The sequence below is a fragment of the Oncorhynchus mykiss genome, chromosome 30, assembly GCF_013265735.2.
Source record: "Oncorhynchus mykiss isolate Arlee chromosome 30, USDA_OmykA_1.1, whole genome shotgun sequence".
NCBI classification, from domain to species: domain Eukaryota; kingdom Metazoa; phylum Chordata; class Actinopteri; order Salmoniformes; family Salmonidae; genus Oncorhynchus; species Oncorhynchus mykiss.
In genome coordinates this window covers 8,553,395-8,574,506 of record NC_050570.1, presented here as the reverse complement: position 1 = coordinate 8,574,506, position 21,112 = coordinate 8,553,395, and the positions used below count along the sequence as shown (strand labels likewise).

Here is a 21,112-nt window from a genome sequence, read left to right as displayed (position 1 = left end):
TAAAAACTGTTGAAAAGCCTTTTTGTCCTAGACTTGGCACTTCGGTACCGCTTGCCATGCGGTAGTAGAGAGAACAGTCTATGACTGGGGTGGCTGGGGTCTTTGACCATTTTTAGGGCCTTCCTCTGACACCGCCTGGTGTAGAGATCCTGGATGGCATGCAGCTCTGCCCCAGTGATGTTACTCTCTGAAGTGCCTTGCGCTGCGGTCGGAGGCCGAGCAATTGGTCAGGATGCTTTCGATGTTGCTGCTGTAGAACCTTTTGAGGATCTCAGGACCCATGCCAAATACTTTTAGATTCCTGATGGGGAATAGGCTTTGTTGTACCCTCTTCAAGACAGTCCTGGTGTGTTTGGACCAATCTAGTTTGTTGTTGATGTGGACACCAAGGAATTTGAAGCACTCACATGATATTTTCATGAATTAATTTTCATGAATTCATTTTATTTATTTTCATGAATTCATTTTCATGAACTTGATATTAGCGTGGAGCCCATTCAAAAACACTGCGGAACTTTGATAGGGTATTTAGATTTTACAGAGATGATTGATGTTAAAGTTATCCAATCGGAGATTACTGTGACAGTGGTGGCAAATCATCGACAAGTATTCTACTCACATTGAGCGAATGAGAACCGATCGAGTGCAATGTTACCAATCACAGCAAAGAGGGAGGGGCTTCGAGTCCGGGGCGCGAAGAGTTTGAGGAGAGAAGGAGCTGTAAAATGGCGAATCTTTAAAACTATAATGGTAGATACGTTTTAATATGACAAAAACAAAAAACAAACGTGTGGCAATTTTGCTAAATAATTAGCTATTCAACACGTCGTAACTATATTGTTGCGGGCGTCTGCTCATTCCTAAACCGGTTTATGGTAAACAAACAAAAAATCGTAAACAAAGCTTGTTTCGCTAGCTTGAGCCAAGAAGCTAGCAAGCTAGTTAACGTTAGCAACTGTTGTATCTGAAGTTAGCATTAGCCAGTTCATGTTCAACCAGCTGAGAAATTTGCTAACTTCGTGACTACTATCTACTTGGTGTACATGGAGCAAGTGTCCCGTTCCAGCTATGGCTTTGCATAACTTAGTTTTTGTCATTGATGTGGATTATCGGCCATCAGGACACGTCAATGTCCAAAACCATCCACTGAAGCAGGGCATTCTCCGAATTCTGCTTCATTTCGGATATAAGTATGGATTCGAGAAGGTGCGATGGGGTTACAAATTCTGTCAATCAAGAACTGGACGCAATGGTAACCTGATATCCCGGGGCTCTGATTTTAAAGAACTACGAGACAAAACTTTTGAAGACTTCGAGGTGGAGTTTCGATTAAAGTTCGATGCAAGTGTGAAGACAATCTCGGCTCAGCCAAGGAATCAACCCACCAGCCCTGCTGCTTCCATACAGAATGCATTGAAAGAAGCTTTGTTGGACTTCCAATGGGACAGACCAGATATCACCTCTCCCACCAAATTGACATTGAGACCCAGGAGAGGTCGAGCAGGTAAAGGAGGCCCTCTTTCTCCAGAGGATGAATTGTCAAGCCTGGGGAGAAATGTGTTATTCCTCTTGTCAAGCTGTCCTCACTCCAGGGCAGATTTAGGAGAATATGTGTCCCTCGCTGGAATCCCTGTAGGTGCCAGTCACACAGACGTGTCTGACCGTATCCTACCCAAGGGACTCCATGAAATGTTGGTCCAACGTCAAGTTGTCCTTCACTGGGTGGACAGCACTTCATACGTCCAGGTAAATAGTGACAGTTGCTTTCAGATAACTGGACAAATGTAATTGGGAATCTGTTAAAATACTTGCTGACCTGTCTTTCTCATTACAGGTTATGAGAAGTGAGGAGCACTGGGGCTCAGATATGCTTTCTGAGGTGTTGAGGGAGATGGGTGGTAGAGTCGTCCCCATGGACGCCCTGCTAAACCTCTGCTGTCCACACAAGTCCTACAGTGTTCAGTCCCCCGTAGACTCCCCTTCAGATGCCATTTTGGGGCGAGAGACCTTTCCACTCGACTCTAGCATGGGATACCTGTTGTCCTCAGAACGACTGTACCGCCTAGCGTTTCCTGTCCTGGGGGGAGTCCTGCGATGGGGGCAAGGTTTGTGATGCATGGAAGTGAACTGTCATTTGGAAAATCTCCCTCTGTCACTGGATAACTCTCATGACATAACAAAGCTATTATGCCTACACATGTTAACCAAACCACAATAAAAGGCCACACTTGTAAATCTTGTAGTAGTGAATAGTATTCATCATTGATATAAGAGTACAACCATCTGGTTTCACATGCTGTTTTTCCCCTGTGTGCTGTCTGTCATGTACTCAGGTGATGCTCCACAGAGCTGCAGGGTGACGTTGGAGCCGGTTGCCCTCAGACAGAGGCTCCTCCCGGCCCCCGTGGAGGTGTGTCTGAAAGGGGTCCTTCAGGGCTGGGACGCCCACTCCCTCACAGAGGCGTCCTCAGAGTCCTGGGTGCTGCAGTGTTCCATCAACAACCACACAGACCAGGGCCAAGCTGTCTTCCAACAGCTACTAAGGGAGCTCTCTGCCCAGGCTCTTCACATGGTAAAGCCACACCGTAGTGCCAATGTTGCCAGATTCTGTTGACACTTTCCAAATGGGAATAAAACCACCCAATATGGCAACAATGTGTAGGACATAGAAGTACTGTTGTCTTCCTGGTTTAGTTGTCAGTGTGTTGTGTTCAATTTGAAATGAGAGGGTTTAATCTAAACTGAAACAAACATTTGACCACTCCGCTGTGTTGTCCACTTCACTCTGTTGTCCACTCCGCTGTGTTGTCCACTTCACTCTGTTGTCCCGTCCGCTGTGTTGTCCACTCTGTTGTCCACTCCGCTGTGTTGTCCACTCCGCTGTGTTGTCCACTCCGCTGTGTTGTCCACTCCGCTGTGTTGTCCACTCCGCTGTGTTGTCCACTCCGCTGTGTTGTCCACTTCACTCTGTTGTCCACTCCGCTTTGTTGTCCACCCTGTTGTCCACTCCGCTGTGTTGTCCACTTCACTCTGTTGTCCCGTCCGCTGTGTTGTCCACTCCACTCCGCTGTGTTGTCCACTCCACTCCGCTGTGTTGTCCACTCCACTCCGCTGTGTGGTCCACTCCGCTGTGTGGTCCACTCCGCTGTGTTGTCCACTTCACTTTGTTGTCCACTCCGCTGTGTGGTCCACTCCGCTGTGTGGTCCACTCCGCTGTGTTGACCACTCCGCTGTGTTGTCCACTCCGCTGTGTGGTCCACTCCGCTGTGTGGTCCACTCCGCTGTGTGGTCCACTCCGCTGTGTTGACCACTCCGCTGTGTTGTCCACTCCGCTGTGTTGTCCACTCCGCTGTGTGGTCCACTCCGCTGTGTGGTCCGCTCCACAATGGTCATGATGCTCCCAACAGATCAGGCTAATAAGTATCAAAATTAGTGTTTTACTGTAATGTCAAAATTATCAATGTTTTTGGGGCTGATAAATAGTTTGTTGTCTCCACAGTTTGCAGAGGTGAGTGACGGAGGAGACTTGCCGTGCTCGGCCTTCCTGTCTCCCCTCTCAGCCCTCACGGCTTTGCTCACCGTCCTTCGGCCCAGTGTCGCTTCCAGCTACCACACCCTGACCTTGGATGTCATCGCACCAGCAGCGGCGGACAACTCCTCAGACCTGCCCGAGATAGTCAGCAGTGTCCTGGGAGGGTTCTATGACATCATGGAGGGAGATGGAGGTTATGATTGGCTCTGTTTCCTCTGTCTTTATTATACGCCTAGACATATCTGAGATGACTTGCGACTCGTGATTACGGTAGGGTCTGAGATGACTAGAGATTCGCAGTTACGATAGGGTCTGAGACGACTCGCGTTTACGGTAGGGTCTGAGACGACTTGCGTTTGCGGTAGGGTCTGAAAAGAGTTGCGGTTACTGTAGGGTCTGAGACGACTCGCGGTGACTGTAGGGTCTGAGACGACTCGAGGGCTAGTAGTTACAGTAGGGTCTGAGATGACTAGCGACTCGTAGTTACAGTAGGGTCTGAGATGACTAACGACTCGCGTTTACGGTAGGGTCTGAGATGACTCGCGTTTACGGTAGGGTCTGAGGCGACTTGCGGTTACTGTAGAGTCTGAGACGACTTGGTGTCAGGGTACGGTTTGAGATGACTCGCGACTCGTGGTTACAGTAGGATCTGAGATGACTAGCGACTCGTAGTTACGGTAGGGTCTGAGACGACTCGCGTTTACGGTAGGGTCTGAAAAGACTCGCGGTGACTGTAGGGTCTGAGACGACTCGCGGCTAGTAGTTACAGTAGGGTCTGAGATGACTAGCGACTTAGTTACAGTATTGTCTGAGATGACTAGCGACTCGTAGTTAAGCTATGGTCTGAGATGAGTAACGACTCGTAGTTACGGGAGGGTCTGAGATGACTAGCGACTCGTAGTTACGGTAGGGTCTGAGACGACTCGCGGCGACGGTAGGGTCTGAGACGACTCGTGGCGACGGTAGGGTCTGAGACGACTCGCGGCGACGGTAGGGTCTGAGACGACTCGCGGCGACGGTAGGGTCTGAGACGACTCGTGGCGACGGTAGGGTCTGAGACGACTCGCGGCGACGGTAGGGTCTGAGACGACTCGCGGCGACGGTAGGGTCTGAGACGACTCGTGGCGACGGTAGGGTCTGAGACGACTCGCGGCGACGGTAGGGTCTGAGACGACTCGCGGCGACGGTAGGGTCTGAGACGACTCGCGGCGACGGTAGGGTCTGAGACGACTCGCGGCGACGGTAGGGTCTGAGACGACTCGCGGCGACGGTAGGGTCTGAGACGACTCGCGGCGACGGTAGGGTCTGAGACGACTCGTGGCGACGGTAGGGTCTGAGACGACTCGTGGCGACGGTAGGGTCTGAGACGACTCGCGGCGACGGTAGGGTCTGAGACGACTCGCGGCGACGGTAGGGTCTGAGACGACTCGCGGCGACGGTAGGGTCTGAGACGACTCGCGGCGACGGTAGGGTCTGAGACGACTCGCGGCGACGGTAGGGTCTGAGACGACTCGTGGCGACGGTAGGGTCTGAGACGACTCGCGGCGACGGTAGGGTCTGAGACGACTCGCGGCGACGGTAGGGTCTGAGACGACTCGCGGCGACGGTAGGGTCTGAGACGACTCGCGGCGACGGTAGGGTCTGAGACGACTCGCGGCGACGGTAGGGTCTGAGACGACTCGCGGCGACGGTAGGGTCTGAGACGACTCGCGGCGACGGTAGGGTCTGAGACGACTCGCGGCGACGGTAGGGTCTGAGACGACTCGCGGCGACGGTAGGGTCTGAGACGACTCGCGGCGACGGTAGGGTCTGAGACGACTCGCGGCGACGGTAGGGTCTGAGACGACTCGCGGCGACGGTAGGGTCTGAGACGACTCGCGGCGACGGTAGGGTCTGAGACGACTCGCGGCGACGGTAGGGTCTGAGAGAGAGCTCCACATTGCTTCTGTCATTGCTGTCACTTTAATTGTCTGACTTTTCTTACCTTTTATATCAAATTGAGTTTAATTAAATTACAGATCTCCAGAAAATGATTCACTCTATTAGTTTATTGGTGCAGTGTTATCGTAACAGACTGTCCTGCCTCCACAGCTCCTCGAGTTGAGCACCAGGTTCCTGACTGGGCACAGCAGGAGCTCAGCCATTGGTCCAGCCCTCTGACCGCTGGGCTGGTGGAGGGCTGGTTCCCGCACGCAGACCAATCAGGAGTCAGCTCCCACTTAATGGAGTCAATGAGGTATGATTTGCCCTTTTTAACGTTATGTCTGTAATTATGTGTATTTGAAACATCACAATTTCTTAATATTCAATATGTCATTAGACCACTGTCGCCTAGTTTTTAAATACATAGATCTAGGGCCAAATAACAATTTCCCGGTGGTTAGTGTCTTTCTTACACATATATAAAAGATGTAGCTGAACTGCTTTATCATGACCTTTAACCTGTTGTTGACTATGTCCATGTCCGTGTGTGTCCAGGCTGCTCCATGCGGTGCCGGAGGGTGAAACCGAGGGTCAGGAAGAGGAGCTGTCGGGCCCTCAGCAGGACTTGGTCATCAGCCTGGCAGACCTCTACCAGAGAATAACCTCCCAGTCCCACAGTGACAAGACGGGGAAGAAACGTAAGGAAACGCCTCAGACCCTACTGACTGCATATCCCCCCCCCCCCCATATCTCTCAAGGACCCCCCCCCCACCCTCAATTGTCAGTGACTTCTGTTTGTATTTTAGAAATGTCTCTATATATTTTTGTACTAATCAGTGAACAGATGGCGAAGAGCAATTCTTCTGTGATACGCCATCGGTGTAGCAGCTCATAACCTACAATGACGAGACACTTGTTATCATGTTGTTCTTCCCCTGCTGAGTGTTTGTCTATTCTCCTGCCGCCTGCAGGGGGCACCCAGCGCACGCCAGTGAGGCAGAAGATGAAGACGATGAGCCGCTCACTGCAGATGCTGAACGTGGCCCGTCTGAATGTCAAGGCCCAGAAAAGCCAGGCTGGAGAGACTGAGGTGGGGGCGTCGGGGGCAGAGGGCTGCAGGGGACAGGAGAGGCTGGGGAAAAGACGCACAGGAAACAGGGCCAAGACTGGACCCCACGCCCAACGTAAGTGTCTTGTCTGTCTGGCCCGACGCAGGTGTCTTGTCTGTCTGGCCCGACGCAGGTGTCTTGTCTGTCTGGCCCGACGCAGGTGTCTTGTCTGTCTGGCCCGACGCAGGTGCCTTGTCTGTCTGGCCCGACGCAGGTGCCTTGTCTGTCTGGCCCCCACCACAACAACAGGGATATATCTTAAGTGTTCTGCTCCCAAAGGGCTAACCCATAGTCTCAGCATGGTTCAGATTCAGCTTTTAATGGTCAAATGATTGATAAAAGGCCTATTCTCATCATTTTTAGACAGCGGAATGAAGATGGGTGTATTACAGAGCATTCAAATAAAACATTTTACTTTTATAGAACAGAGTTGGTTCTTGGTGTTCTATGTAGCATAGGGAATCATGCCAGCTCTGTACTTTCTGTTTATCTTCAATGAATGTTCTGAACCTCACACCAGTTAATAACTGTCACAAACTTCCGTGCCTACTCTCCTGTCAGACTTCAAGAGCGAGGCCGAGCTGCTGTCCCACCTGAAGGCCGGCTATGAGAAGACGGTGGCTGAGAGAGACTCCTCCCTCCTCACTGAGGCCCAGCACCTCCTCTCTGCTGTCAGGATGTTCCAGGGACCCAACCCAGACCTGGGGGTAAGACAGACCTGGGGGTAAGACGTTCCTGGGGCCCAACCCAGACCTGGAGGTAAGACAGACCTGGGGGTAAGACCGACCTGGGGGTAAGACATTCCAGGGACCCAACCCAGACCTGAGGGTACGACAGACCTGGGGGTACGACAGACCTGGGGGTACGACAGACCTGGGGGTAAGACGTTCCAGGGACCCAACCCAGACCTGGGAGTAAGATGTTCCAGGGACTCACAACCCAGACCTGGGGGTAAGAAAGACGTAGAGAAGAAAATACCTAGTGGACAGGTTCTGTTTGAAAATCCTGAAGGTCACTCACTATCTCTTCTTCCCTTGATGTAAACAAGCTAATGTGATGTAATACCTGACTTGACATGATGAACAGCTAATGTGATGTAATACCTGACTTGACATGATGAACGGCTAATGTGAATGCAAGGTAGGTTTGGGAGAATATTAGGATATTGTATATCATGGGGCTACCGAGTGGCGTAGCGGTCTAAGGCACTGCATCTCGGTGAAAGAGGCGCCACTACAGTCCCTTGTTCGAATCCAGGCTGTATCACATCCGGGCCGTGATTGGGTGTCCCATAGGGCGGTGCACAGTTGGCCCTGCGTCGCCGGGGTAGGCCTTCGTCGTAAATAAGAATTTGTTCTTAACTTAATTGGCTAATTGAATAAAGGTTACACATGCACTAAAACTGATTTATCTCGATATTGAACAAGTTAGATGATGTGTAGATGCGGATATCGGCCAACCTTAATACAAGGGTTCCACTTCCTTATGTTCGTCGGGAATACGTCTGACTTCACTCTTTCTCTCTGCCCGGCAGGTCTGGCTGTTCGTCCAACAGAACCTGCTCAAGTCCAGCAAGTCCATCCGCCAGCTTTACAGCAACGCTCCGGACGCCGACAGCAAACTCAGAGAGTAAGTAGGGACTGTTAAACAAAGTAGTCTCAGGTTTCAAAATATTATTGTTGTTGTTGTTGTTGTTGTTGTTGTTGTTTATTATTATTATTATTATTATTAAATTGAACAGCAACTTATGGTCTTCACCGATAAGTGTGATTTAAATAGAGGCTTGTTTTCGTCAAGTGTCAAACCGACTGAAACAGACTACTGGTCCAATAAGAAACGCTCATTTTTGTTTTTGGTTTCATAATGTTTTACTACTGTTTGCCCTACTGAACATGACCAATTACCAACACTATGTCTCTCTAAGGTGCCAGCTGCAGGCGGTTCTCAGGTTGGAGATGTGCCGACTCCTCCCCTCTGAGCAGCAGGCCGACACACCGGATGTGGAGCAGACAGTGGAGGAGGTAGGAAATGACTAATCGTAGCCACCTCCACAACCCATCATATTACTTCCTCCTACCTGAATCCATTCAAAACAGAGTCATTTGACAGGCTTTGATTTCTCCTTCCCTCTACCCAGGTGGCTGACATGTTGAGGATCATCTCTCTAACCAAAGACCCTGTGTACCTTGCCAAGTTCCTGCAAGATGAGGTCCTTCCTGCGTGAGTTTCTTCTCTGTGAAATCGGACTCAACTTTAGGGGTTGAATCCAGATTAAGGAGATGAGGAAAATAGCTCTATATAAAGTTACAATAAAAATATCTCTATATAAAGTTAAGCAATAAGGCCCGAGGGGGTGTGGTATATGGCCAATATACTACGGCTAAGTGCTGTTCTTAAGCACGACACATCGACTAGTGCCTGGATACAGCCCTTAGCCGTTGTATATTGGCCATATACCACAAACCCCCCCGAGGTGCTTTATTGCTGTTATAAACTGGTTACCAATAAAGTAATTAGAGCATTAAAAATACATGTTTTGTCATACCTGTGGTATACGGTCTCATATACCCTGCCTGTCAGCCTATCAGCAGTCAGGGCTCGAACCACCCAGTTTATAAAAAGTTAGAATAAATGGTGTTATGGGCTGTCAGGTTCCTGACGGCCATCCCTAGGGTCCTAGCAGACGTATACCACAGCCTGGGAACCCAGCTGCCCGCCGCCCTGTCAGCCGTGTTGCCCTCGGACTTCTTCAGCGACGAGTCCGTGACCAGGGACAGCGTCTCCTCCTCTCCTCCCCTCTCCACGGCCCTCAGCATGGCCTCCGACTGCGGGGAGCGGCTACAGGAGCTCCGCGACCGCTCCGCCAGCAAGAGGAGGTGAGTTACCTGGGTCCGGAGGCTTTATCTGCTGTGGTGCAGCTGTGTGGATGTGATACAATGACCGTTCCAAGTTGTCTGTTGTTAGTACGCTTTCATATAACCCTCCTTAACTAACCCGTTAGTACACTTTCATATAACCCTCTTTAACTAACCCGTTAGTACACTTTCATATAACCCTCCTTAACTAACCCGTTAGTACACTTTCATATAACCCTCTTTAACTAACCCGTTAGTACACTTTCATATAACCCTCCTTAACTAACCCGTTAGTACACTTTCATATAACCCTCTTTAACTAACCCGTTAGTACACTTTCATATAACCCTCTTTAACTAACCCGTTAGTACACTTTCATATAACCCTCCTTAACTAACCCGTTAGTACACTTTCATATAACCCTCCTTAACTAACCCGTTAGTACGCTTTCATATAACCCTCTTTAACTAACCCGTTAGTACGCTTTCATATAACCCTCTTTAACTAACCTGTTAGTACACTTTCATATAACCCTCTTTAACTAACCCGTTAGTACGCTTTCATATAACCCTCTTTAACTAACCTGTTAGTACACTTTCATATAACCCTCTTTAACTAACCCGTTAGTACGCTTTCATATAACCCTCTTTAACTAACCCGTTAGTACACTTTCATATAACCCTCTTTAACTAACCTGTTAGTACACTTTCATATAACCCTCTTTAACTAACCCGTTAGTACACTTTCATATAACCCTCCTTAACTAACCCGTTAGTACACTTTCATATAACCCTCTTTAACTAACCCGTTAGTACACTTTCATATAACCCTCTTTAACTAACCCGTTAGTACACTTTCATATAACCCTCTTTAACTAACCCGTTAGTACACTTTCATATAACCCTCCTTAACTAACCCGTTAGTACACTTTCATATAACCCTCTTTAACTAACCCGTTGGTACACTTTCATATAACCCTCCTTAACTAACCTGTTAGTACACTTTCATATAACCCTCCTTAACTAACCCGTTAGTACACTTTCATATAACCCTCTTTAACTAACCTGTTAGTACACTTTCATATAACCCTCCTTAACTAACCCGTTAGTACACTTTCATATAACCCTCTTTAACTAACCCGTTAGTACACTTTCATATAACCCTCTTTAACTAACCCGTTAGTACACTTTCATATAACCCTCCTTAACTAACCCGTGTTGTGTTTGAGGAGTGGGAGGCTGACTCGCCATCGCAGCATGACTGAAGCATCCCAGAGTCTACAGATCGAGGTGCCCAGGAAGACCACCAGAGCGGTGAGCTAAGACGGAATACATTTAATTTTTGTTCTACCACAGCTATAAAGTCCAATCAAATATGCTAACAAAAGATCTACATTTGTAATATTGATATTTTCTTAGTCCTGCCTGGATGGATGTACAGTATGAACTTACTAATCACCCAAATGTTGATCTCTCTCTCTCTCTCTCTCTCTCTCTCTCTCTGTCTCTCTCTGTCTCTCTCTGTCTCTCTCTGTCTCTCTCTGTCTCTCTCTGTCTGTCTCTGTCTGTCTCTGTCTCTGTGTCTGTCTCTCTCTCTGTCTGTGTGTGTCGTATGACCAGGTCAAGCCTAAGCTCTGTGTTGCTGTGGAGAAACCAGCCGCTGAACCGCCCCCAAAGCAGGCTGCACAAGGTCATTTCCTCCAACTCTGTTAGATCAACAAACTCCTTGTCTCATACACTCAGATTCAGAGTGTCTAATAGTTGCATGAACAGGGTTGCAGGTGTGATTGCAGGGTACAGTGAAAATCTTAGAATGTCCATATGGGGAATCAGCAGGTAAGGTCAGTGACTGTTGAGAGGGTGGGGGGGGGGGGTGGAACTGGTAGCAGTGGTGGCTATTCAGCAGCCTGATGGTCTGAGGGTAGAAGCTATTGGCCAGTCTGACAGTTCTTGTCATGATGCTCCTGTACTGCCCGCGTCTTGAGTGATTGAAGCGGGGAGAACCGGGTGTGGCTCAGGTGGCTGGAGTCCCTGATGATCTTCTTGAGCCTGCCCTAGGTGTCCTGTAGGGCAGGCAGCCATCTTTTGCTGTAATTGCCCAATTTTAATACCACTTCATTTGGTCTACAGAGGTCACAAAGGTCCGGAGGAACTTGTTCAACCAGGAGACTATGTCCCCTTCCAAGAAGGCCAAGATGCCCAGGAGTCGGTCTGTCTCCGCCATGGATGGACTGAAGCGTAAAGGCTCCCAGGCAACAGAAGGTGGTGGTAACGACACTGAGTTCTATGATAGTTCAACATTCCAAGAGCTCAGTAACACAACTTAAAAGGTTTTGTTAGCACCTGGGACTGACAGAGGATATCTGCCCTTTCAGATCGACATTCCCTCCTGACCAAAAAGGTGACGGAGACGCCCCTTCATAAGCAGGTGTCCAACCGTCTGCTGCACAGGCAACAGATGGGCAGGTGAGTCCAACATGTTTTCTTAAAATCCTGATTATACAATATAAATATATATATAATAATAAAATATGAAGGCAACATGTAAAGTGTTGGTTTCATGAGCTGAAATAAAAGATCCCAGAAATATATGCACAAAAATATGCACAAAAAGCTTATTTCTCTTAAATTTTGTGCACAAATTTATTTACGTCCCTGTTAGTGAGCATTTCTCCTTTGCCAAGATAACCCATCCACCTGACAGGTGTGGCATATCAAGAAGCTGATTAAACGGCATGATCATTACACAGGTGCACCTTGTGCTGGGGACAATAACAGGCCACTCTAATATGTGCTGTTTTGTCACACAACACAATGCCACAGATGTCTAAAGTTTTGAGGGAGCGTGCAATTGGCATGCTGACTGCAGGAATGTCCACCAGAGCTGATGCCAGAGACTTAAATGTTAATTTCTCTACCATAAGCCGTACGTCCAACCACAGACCACGTGTAACCATGCCAGCTCAGGACTTCCACACCCGGCTTCTTCACCTGCGGCATTGTCTGAGACCAGCCACCTGGACAGCTGATGAAACTGTGGGTTTGCACAACCAATTTCTGCGCAAACTGTCAGGAATGGTTCAAGGGAAGCTCATCTGTGTGCTCGTCGTCCTCACCAGGGTCTTGACCTGACTGTATTTCGACGTCGTAACCGACTTCAGTGGGAAAATGCTCACCTTCTATGGCCGTTGGCACGCTGGAGAAGTGTGCTCTTCATGGATGAATCTCGGGTTCTACTGTACCTTGGCAGATGGCAGACAGAGTATATGGCATCGTGTGGGCGAGCAGTTTGCTGATGTCAATGTTGTGAACAGAGTTCCCCGTGGTGGCGGTGAGGTTAGTGTATGGGGCAGGCATAAGCTACGGACAACAAACACAATAGCATTTTATCGATGCCAATTTGAATGCACAGAGATACCGTGACGAGATCCTGAGGCCCATGGTCTTGCTGTTCATCCGCCGCCATCACATGTTTCAGCATGATAATTCACAGCCCCATGTCGTAAGGATTTGTACACAATTCCTAGAAGCTAAAAATGTCCAAGTTCTTCCATGGCCTGTATCCTTACCAGACATGTCACCCATTGAGCATGTTTGGGATGCTCTGTGTACGACAGCGTGTTTTCCGGTTCCCGCAAATATCCAGCAACTTCTTACAGCCATTTGAAAAGGGAGTGGGACAACGTTCCTTAAGCCACAATCAACAGCCTGATCAACTCTATATGACAGATGTCACGCTGCATGAGGCAAATGAGTCAAACCAGATACTGACTTGGGTTTCTGATCCTTTTTTTTAAAAGGTATCTGAAACCAATAGATGCATTTTTGTATTACCCCTGTCATGTGAAATCCGTAGATTAGGGCCAAATTAATGTATTTTAATTGACTAATTTCCTTATATAAACTTTAACTCTGTAAACTTTTTTGAAATTGTTACAGGTTGTGTTTTATATTTTTGTGTATTTCCACACAATGAGGTTGGAATAATTATTTGATATTGTAAAAATGAGAATGCCTTTTTTAGTGTAAGAGCTGTTGGAAAAGACTGCCTGAAATGACTACCTGTTTTGTTGGGATGGAGTTTTGGCCTGCCTGGGTCCATAGACCAGTTAATGGACCAATAAGAAAGAGTTTCAAAACTCTCTGCCAACTAGTTTTCCCCTCTCCACTCAGACCACTTCTAGTAAAATTATGTTTTGAGAAATTGCTAAGAAGCCATTTTTTTTCTTCTTGTTGACCATTTTAATTTAAAACAATCACAGTAAACAAATTATTTGTTACCCAGAAATGATTTGATATTGAGATTACAAGGGGGGGGGGAATGCTTTTAATATGAACTAGTATGAATTAAATAGTACACTAGTGTTGATTAACTCGTATTAACTCATTAATTTGTCATTCATTTACTCTGATTCATATATGAAAAAAGGGAGTCTTGCATCGTTGGCAGTGCAAATGGCTCATTTGCATTTGGAGAGCCTTGTTGTATTAGTTTAAAATTTAGATTTTTTTTTAGGAGGAGTTACACTAATAACTGAATTGGCAGCAGTACATCGTGGGGACGATAGTGGATAAGTGAAATGTCCTGTCTGTTTGATTTGTCAGGAGGTCTGTCCCGACAGACGAGTGCATCGTTGAGGAGTCGCCAGTGAAGCCCCTAGAAGGTCAGTGACTGGTGCTAAGAGTGTATTTGAAACACTCCATGTCCTGTGCACATTTCTGAGATGCTCATAAACGTTTTTTAATATCAACCATATCAACAATGCAATTGTATAAGTTGATAAATAATCTGTGGTTTTAATAGTTTTACAATGACAATATAAAAGACATGAGATTAAATTTATAACAGACTTGAGGAGGAGTCCAAGATTGGAGAAGTTTGCCAGGAGACATTCCAGTTTCTACTCAAGCTCCCAGCCTCGTTCCCGCAACCTGGACAAAGCTCTCTCCTCTCAGCTCCCGCTCAGTGACAGCAAAATAGGTAGGTGGACTAAACACCATTATTTCAGGTGTATCCGTATAGTTATCACCGTTCAATATTCTGCGGAGTCTTTCAGCTGACACATATTGACATCATTGATCATTCAATTTCTGAAGGTGCGGTAAACCTGCGGTCAGTACGGTCTCCAGTACGTCTTCTGTTTGAAGCCACACAGTCCAGGTCCAGCTGGAGGCAGTTGTCTAACTCTGATGTCTTCCAGGTAACTACTTCATCTCGTTGAACCTCTTCAGGAGTCATGCAGTGCATTCTGAAAGTATTCAGACCCCTTCACTTTTTCCTTATTTTGTTACGTTACAGCCTTATTCTAAAATGGATATAAACATATTTTTAATCCTCATCAATCTACACACAATACACCCCTCCCATAAATTAGACATTTTTGTACCTTTTATATTAAAAAAAACATAAATACCTTATTTACATAAGTATTCAGACCCTTTGCCATGTATTTCGTATGTATTATGGATCCCCATTAGCTGCTGCCAAGGCAGCAACTACTGTGCCTGAGGTCTGGCAAAATTAAGGCAGTTATACAATTTTAAGAACATAAGGAGACTCAAAATTGAGCTCAGGTGTATCCTGTTTCCATTGGTCATCCTTGAGATGCTTCTATGATTTGGAAGGGCACACACCTGTCTATATAAGGTCCCACAGTTGACAGTGCATGTCAGAGCAAAAAACCAAGCCATTAGGTCGAAGGAGTTGTTCGTAGAGCTCTGAGACAGGATTGTGTTGAGGCACAGATCTGGTGGAAGGGTACCTAAACATTAAAGGCCCCCAAGAACACAGTGGACTCCATCAAATAGAATAAGTTTGGAACCACCAGAACTCTTCCCAGAGCTGGCCGTGCAGCCAAACTGAGCAATCGTAGGAGAAGGGCCTTGGTCAGAGAGCTCTGACAGAGCTCCAGAGTTCCTCTGTGGAGATGGTTGTCCTTCTGGAAGGTTTTCCCATCTCTGCAGCACTCTACCAATCAGGGATTTATGGTAGAGTAGCTAGACGGAAGCCACTCCTCAGTAAAAGGCACATGACAGCCCGCTTAGAGTTTGCCAAAAGCCACCTAAAGGACTCTGACTGTGAGAAATAAGATTCTCTCGTCTGATGAAACCAAGATTTAACTATTTGGCCGGAATGCCAATGCCTGGCACCGCTCATCACCTGACCAATACCATACGGAACAAGATGAAGATGAACGGAACAAAATACAGAGAGATCCTTGGTGATAAACCTGCTCCAGAGCGCTGAGGACCTCAGACTGGGGCGATGGTTCACCTTCCAACAGGACAACAACCAAAAGCACACATCCAAGACAACGAAGGAGTGGCTTTGGGACAAGTCTCTGAATGTCCTTGCGTGGCCCAGCCATAGCCCAGACTTGAACCTGATTTTTAAAATCTCTGGAGAGACCTGAAAATAGCTGTGCAGCGATGCTCCCCATCTAAACCTGACAGAGCTTGAGAGGATCTGCAGAGAAGAATGGAAATACAAGCTTGTAGCGTCATACCCAAGAAGGGTCTTAATACTTATGTAAAATGTCATATTTTTTATAAATGTATCAAAACAGTTTTTGCTTTGGTATTATGTGTAGATTTTTATTTTTCAAATCCATTTTAGAGTAAGGCTGTAACGTAACAATGTGGAAAAAGTGAAGGGGTCTGAATAATTGCCAAATGCACTGTATTCCACAATGGTCTTCTCCCAAGCAAAGAATAGCAATGCTGAGTTTTAATTTGCGATACTTATTGGAAATACTTGATTGGTTTTGATTTTCAGAGTCCAAAGAATACTCCCACAAAGTCGCCTGGTAGACACCGTAGGTCTGCTAGAGGGAGCAAGACACCAAGAAGCCCTCAGACCCCCAGAACACCTAAGAACTTCAGGTCCTCCAGGGTCCAGAGTTACTCAGTCACAGACAGCCAGATGGCAGGGCCCTCTCACGGGCAGGGTGGCATGGCCCTGAGGGGCAGCCCCTTCAGATCCCCAGCCAGGAGGAGCTTGGTGCTGGAGACGCCCCAAAAGGAGAGCCCTCTGAAGGGTATCCTGAGGACTCCGGTCAAGACATTACTGGAGCGTCTGTCTCCCATCGGCCCTAGCCTGCTCCAGAGCCCACCCTGCTCCAGAACGCCCAGGAAGCACGTCACCTGGTCCCCATCTCCACAGAAACTTAGAGTCGCGGAGACTAACACACCCTTCAAGGTGCCTGAGTCGCCTCACCTTTCCACCCGACGCTCTCCAAGGCTGTTTATGAACACACCTGACAAGTTCTGCAGTCCACTCAAGAGTCCTAGCAGCAAACAGGCGATATCTAAAACTCCAGAAAAAGTAGTACAGAGATCGCATAGAGTTTCCCCCCAAGCGTCTCTGTCCAGGATTCCGGAAAATTCTGCCGCAGGTGGCGTTGAGGTGACGCCAGAGAAAAGTGGACGCCCGAGGTCTTCCAAACGGCTTATGGGAAAGTTCAACACACCTGTTAAGGATGAGCAGGACCTCCCTGATGGTACTCAGAAACACCCCTCTTCTGGTTCCACACCACCTCCTGACCACCCACCCACTCCCACCACCCCAACTCCCAGGAAATCTCTGAGCCCTGCCCACGGCATGCTCGCACCCTCTGGAGGGACCCCGGTTGAAGAATCTCTCTCCATGCCTCTGCACCAAGGCATGCGCACACTGACGAAAAGGGCCTCAGGATTGTCAAGGTCCGTAACGTCACCAAAGACTCCTGTCAAAACCCAACTGAATAAAACGACAGTTGTCACCGCCTCTTCAGCTAAACGTTTGACCAGGACTAGCTCTGGCCAGGGTGTGCAAGCTAAAACCAGGCAGAATCTGATATCCCTGTCCAATGGGAGTTTAACTGTTGTAGCAGCAAGCACGGATCTTACGAGTAAGGAAACCGGTGACACCGTGTCCAGCCTAAATGTGCCGTTAGACTTCCACGAGAGGGAGCCGTCTTCCCAGGCCTTGGGGGGAGAGATGGAGGCCAGCTCCCAGCAGCTTGACTCTTCCCAGTTCAGCACCACCTCCGAGGACGAGAGCATCGACATCTCCGAGGCCAAAGTGGTCATGACCCAAATCACTGACGGCCTCAAGATGAACATATCTTTCTCCAGGAAACCCTCAAAGACCGACCAAGTCTTCCAGTTCACCGAAGCCTCTACCAAACAGCCAATACCCTTAGAAACCAGTAAACCTGGGAGAAGCTACGGTTTCCGCCAGACCCCTGACCGCCAGCAGAGGGAGGCGGCAGTCCGTTGGGGGTACTCCACTGAACCATCTCGGTTCTCCACCCCCAGGACTTCAGGAACCCCCACAAGTCGCAAGAAAGAGCTCGTCACCCCAAACCCCCTAACATACAAAGTGGAGCTGGAGATGCAAGCGTCGGGGCTGCCCAAGCTTAAGTTAAAGCGCATGGACTCGTTCAATGCCGGAGATGGGGCTGCAGCGTCTCAGACTCCCACTGACCGTATGACCCTCCCCCACACGGACAGCCCTCTTGCGCTCTGCTCCAAACACAGAGACCCCGGTCACGTCTCGCCATTGCTATGCACCCACGGCACTCCCGCCAAGGGCACTCCGGGGAAAGGGGGCTTCCAGACGTACATCTGCCAGTCCTACACCCCCACGCGCTACCCTGCAGGGACCATGTCCCCCCCCCTGGGCACAGTTGAGCTCATCCCCCTGACGCCGTCCCCCCAGAGCATGGGGAGGTCCACCCCAGAGAGCCTCAACAGCTGGCCCCGCAAAAAGAGGGCTCGGCCTGGGGTGGTGGGCGGCAAGCAGCGGGGACTGAAGGAGGAGCTCCTGCTAGAGGGGCTGGAGATATTGGACGAGGCAGAGCTGGAGGGTATCTACAGACTGAAGGAGACGGAGGAGACTGACGCACTACTACTGACTCCCACGTCCAGCCAGGTTACCAGGCCCTCCCCTGGTAAAAGAGCAGGCTCTCCTCTGGACCAGCTGGAGGACATGGACTGGATGGAGAGCCAGGTTCAGCAGGCTAAAGGTGCCGAGCCTCTGAAAGATGAAGATTCCATCTTGGCCACTGGAACTGTTCACTGTGAGTTTTTTTTGAAAGTTTTTTTATTAATGGAATGTATTCATATGATTCCTCTAATGATGAACTTTCCATCTGTTTATTGATTAGCAATAGTTGATTTTTTTGTTTGTTGGTTTGATTGATTATCTTCAGCAGTGGTAACACCCCCGAGCTCTAAGGTGAGGAAGCCAGTGTCTGCCAGTGGAATTCTAGCCCTCACTCAGTCGCCCATGTTATTCAAGGGGAAGGCAGGTTCTGCCACCAAGAGAACTCGTCATTTTATAGGTGAGATTATGCTCGGACTTAATTTCCTTGTGTATGTTTATTATTCTACGACCACTGTTTTGTTTGTAATATCTCAGCTAGGAATTTTAAAATGTGCCATTTAGTTCAGAAAAGGCAAAGTGATGTGTAAAGAAATGTACATCTGATTGTCTTTTAGATGAAGCCCATTCTCAGAAGAAGATGGAGTTTGATTTGGAGCGCTCTCCCTTCAGCCAGCACCCTAGGCGGTCAACTACAAGAAACACCGACAGCAGGAAGAGACTGCTTGACTGACCTGGACTGACCTGGATTGGATTGACCTGGACTGACCTTGCCTTGACTGGATTGGATTGACCTGGAATAGCCTGGACTGACCCAGAAGTCACCCTGTCAGACTTTTTTCAATCCAGCAGCAATTTTGTAAGGTATTCTTTAAACAGGGGGCCCAAATGTTGATTATTTCATATGAAGCCTCAGAAAACCCTAAAGAACCCTACAACCCTAAAGAGAACATCTTTGAACACTTGGATGTTTCTCCAACCCTGGGTTGATGGCTGGTTCCTTTGGTTTGGAATGTGTGTGACTGAAGTACTTGCTTGGGATATTTGTGACTCCATAAGGTCAAATACAAACACTTTTTTTCTCCCCTCCCTCTTTGGATCAAAAGCGTTAGTTGAACTATATTACAATCAAGTCACATCATGAACGTTTAAGAGATTTGTGGTTCTTGATGTTTATTTATTGGCTAGTTTGTTGGTCGATTTCTTTTTTCTTTCTTTTTTGTCACCAATACTATTTTTTCATAAGGGAAGATATGTACATATGTTTATATATTAAAATTATTTTGTAAATAAAAGCTAAACTCATTTAAATAAAGCAATTAACATTCATAATTTGACTCTTTTTAAAACACATGATTTGTACGGTATTATTTGTATACCTAGATTAGTAAAGTTACCCATCGTCTCATTCCAAAATCAAGGGCATTAATATGGATTCATATTAATATGGTCCCCCCTTTGCTGCTATAACAGCCTCCACTCTTCTGGGACGGCTTTTCACTAGATGTGGGAACATTGCTGCGGTGACTTGCTTCCAATTCAGCCACAAGCATTAGTGAGGTCGAGCACTGATGTTGGGCGATTAGGCTTGGCTCGCAGTCGGTGTTCCAGGCCAGTCAAGTTCTTCCACGCCGATATCGACAAACCATTTCTGTATGGACCTCGCTTTGTGAATGGGGACATTGTCATGCTGAAACAGGAAAGGGCCTTCCCCAAACTGTTGCCACAAAGTTGGAAGCACATAATTATCTTGAATGTCATTGTATGCTGTAGCAAGATTTCCCTTCACTGGAACTAAGGGTCTAGCCCGCACCATGAAAATCAGACACAGACCATTACTCATCCTCCACCAGACTTTACAGTTGGCACTATGCATTGGGACAGGTAGCATTCTTCTGGCAGATGGCGACGTTGCCAGATGGTGCCACGTTGAAAGTCACTGAGCTCTTCAGTACGTTCCATTCTACTGCCAATGTTTGTCTTTGGAGATTGCATGGCGGTGTACTCGATTTTATACACCTGTCAGCAACAGGTATGGCTGAAATAGCCAAATCCACTCATTTGAAGTGGTGTCCACATACTTTTGGCCATAGTGTAATCGTTTAATCTTTAAATTTCAATATTTCAAGATTGTTTGTGGTCGATTTTATATTTTAAAGTATTTTAAATACCTATTCACAAAACAATATAAAATAGTTAACTTAAATATCTTATATGGTTATTTGAATTAAATAAAATGTGAAAAAATAAAACCACAATTATTAGTGTTTATTAAAAATATATAAGTAACATTCTTTATCATTAGAATCTCCCTCCAATGTTCATTGATCACTGAATGTTCAGTATGTGACTGACCAGGTATCAAGTCTGGGTTGTTTACTCTATTCAAGATTGTGCTAGCCTATTTGGCTGAAGGTTAAGCCACACTGAGACGCATGAACTTGGATGAAATCAAAAATTACATGGGGATAGACCTACATCATTATCTACTTTTTTTTTCAGATTAATTGCATACTTAACAAAGGCGGACATATTGTGTGTATTTGCATAAACAATCATGTTAGTTGTCATTCATCCAGCAACCGATGATTTCCATTTGAAAAACTATTGGCTCAATACAGATTTTTACGGACACAAAATCTCAATGTGGTCATAATCTAAAGCCTAGGCGTTAGCTCTGGGGAATAAAATTAGTCATTAGTTTTCCGGCAAGGGTACTCATGCAAGTCATCGTGCAAACTAGATTTGGTTGAAGTCGGAAGTTTACATACACCTTAGTCAAATAGATTTAAACTCAGTTTTACACCATTCCTGACATTTTAATCCTA

The 21,112-nt window shown here is 47.2% G+C and overlaps 1 protein-coding gene across 4 annotated transcripts; it reads left to right on the top strand.

Moving 5' to 3' along the window:
* The first annotated feature begins 667 nt into the window (after positions 1-667).
* Positions 668-19,611, top strand: LOC110522723 (TopBP1-interacting, checkpoint, and replication regulator). Of its 4 annotated transcripts, none has more exons than XM_036968908.1 (22): positions 668-1,746; positions 1,835-2,105; positions 2,334-2,572; positions 3,500-3,725; positions 5,624-5,768; positions 6,011-6,153; positions 6,427-6,639; positions 7,126-7,271; positions 8,099-8,193; positions 8,489-8,585; positions 8,702-8,784; positions 9,216-9,440; positions 10,651-10,732; positions 11,039-11,108; positions 11,549-11,686; positions 11,794-11,884; positions 14,024-14,082; positions 14,268-14,399; positions 14,516-14,619; positions 16,194-18,480; positions 18,613-18,744; positions 18,902-19,611. In XM_036968908.1, the coding sequence occupies exons 1-22, from the start codon at positions 1,069-1,071 to the stop codon at positions 19,015-19,017; spliced, it is 5,772 nt and encodes a 1,923-aa protein (XP_036824803.1). In that variant the 5' UTR covers positions 668-1,068; the 3' UTR covers positions 19,018-19,611. The 4 variants fall into 4 exon arrangements, with proteins under 4 accessions (XP_036824803.1, XP_036824804.1, XP_036824802.1 ...); XM_036968909.1 differs by having other exon boundaries at positions 10,648-10,732; positions 18,616-18,744; XM_036968907.1 differs by having other exon boundaries at positions 10,648-10,732.
* The last annotated feature ends 1,501 nt before the right edge of the window (positions 19,612-21,112 follow it).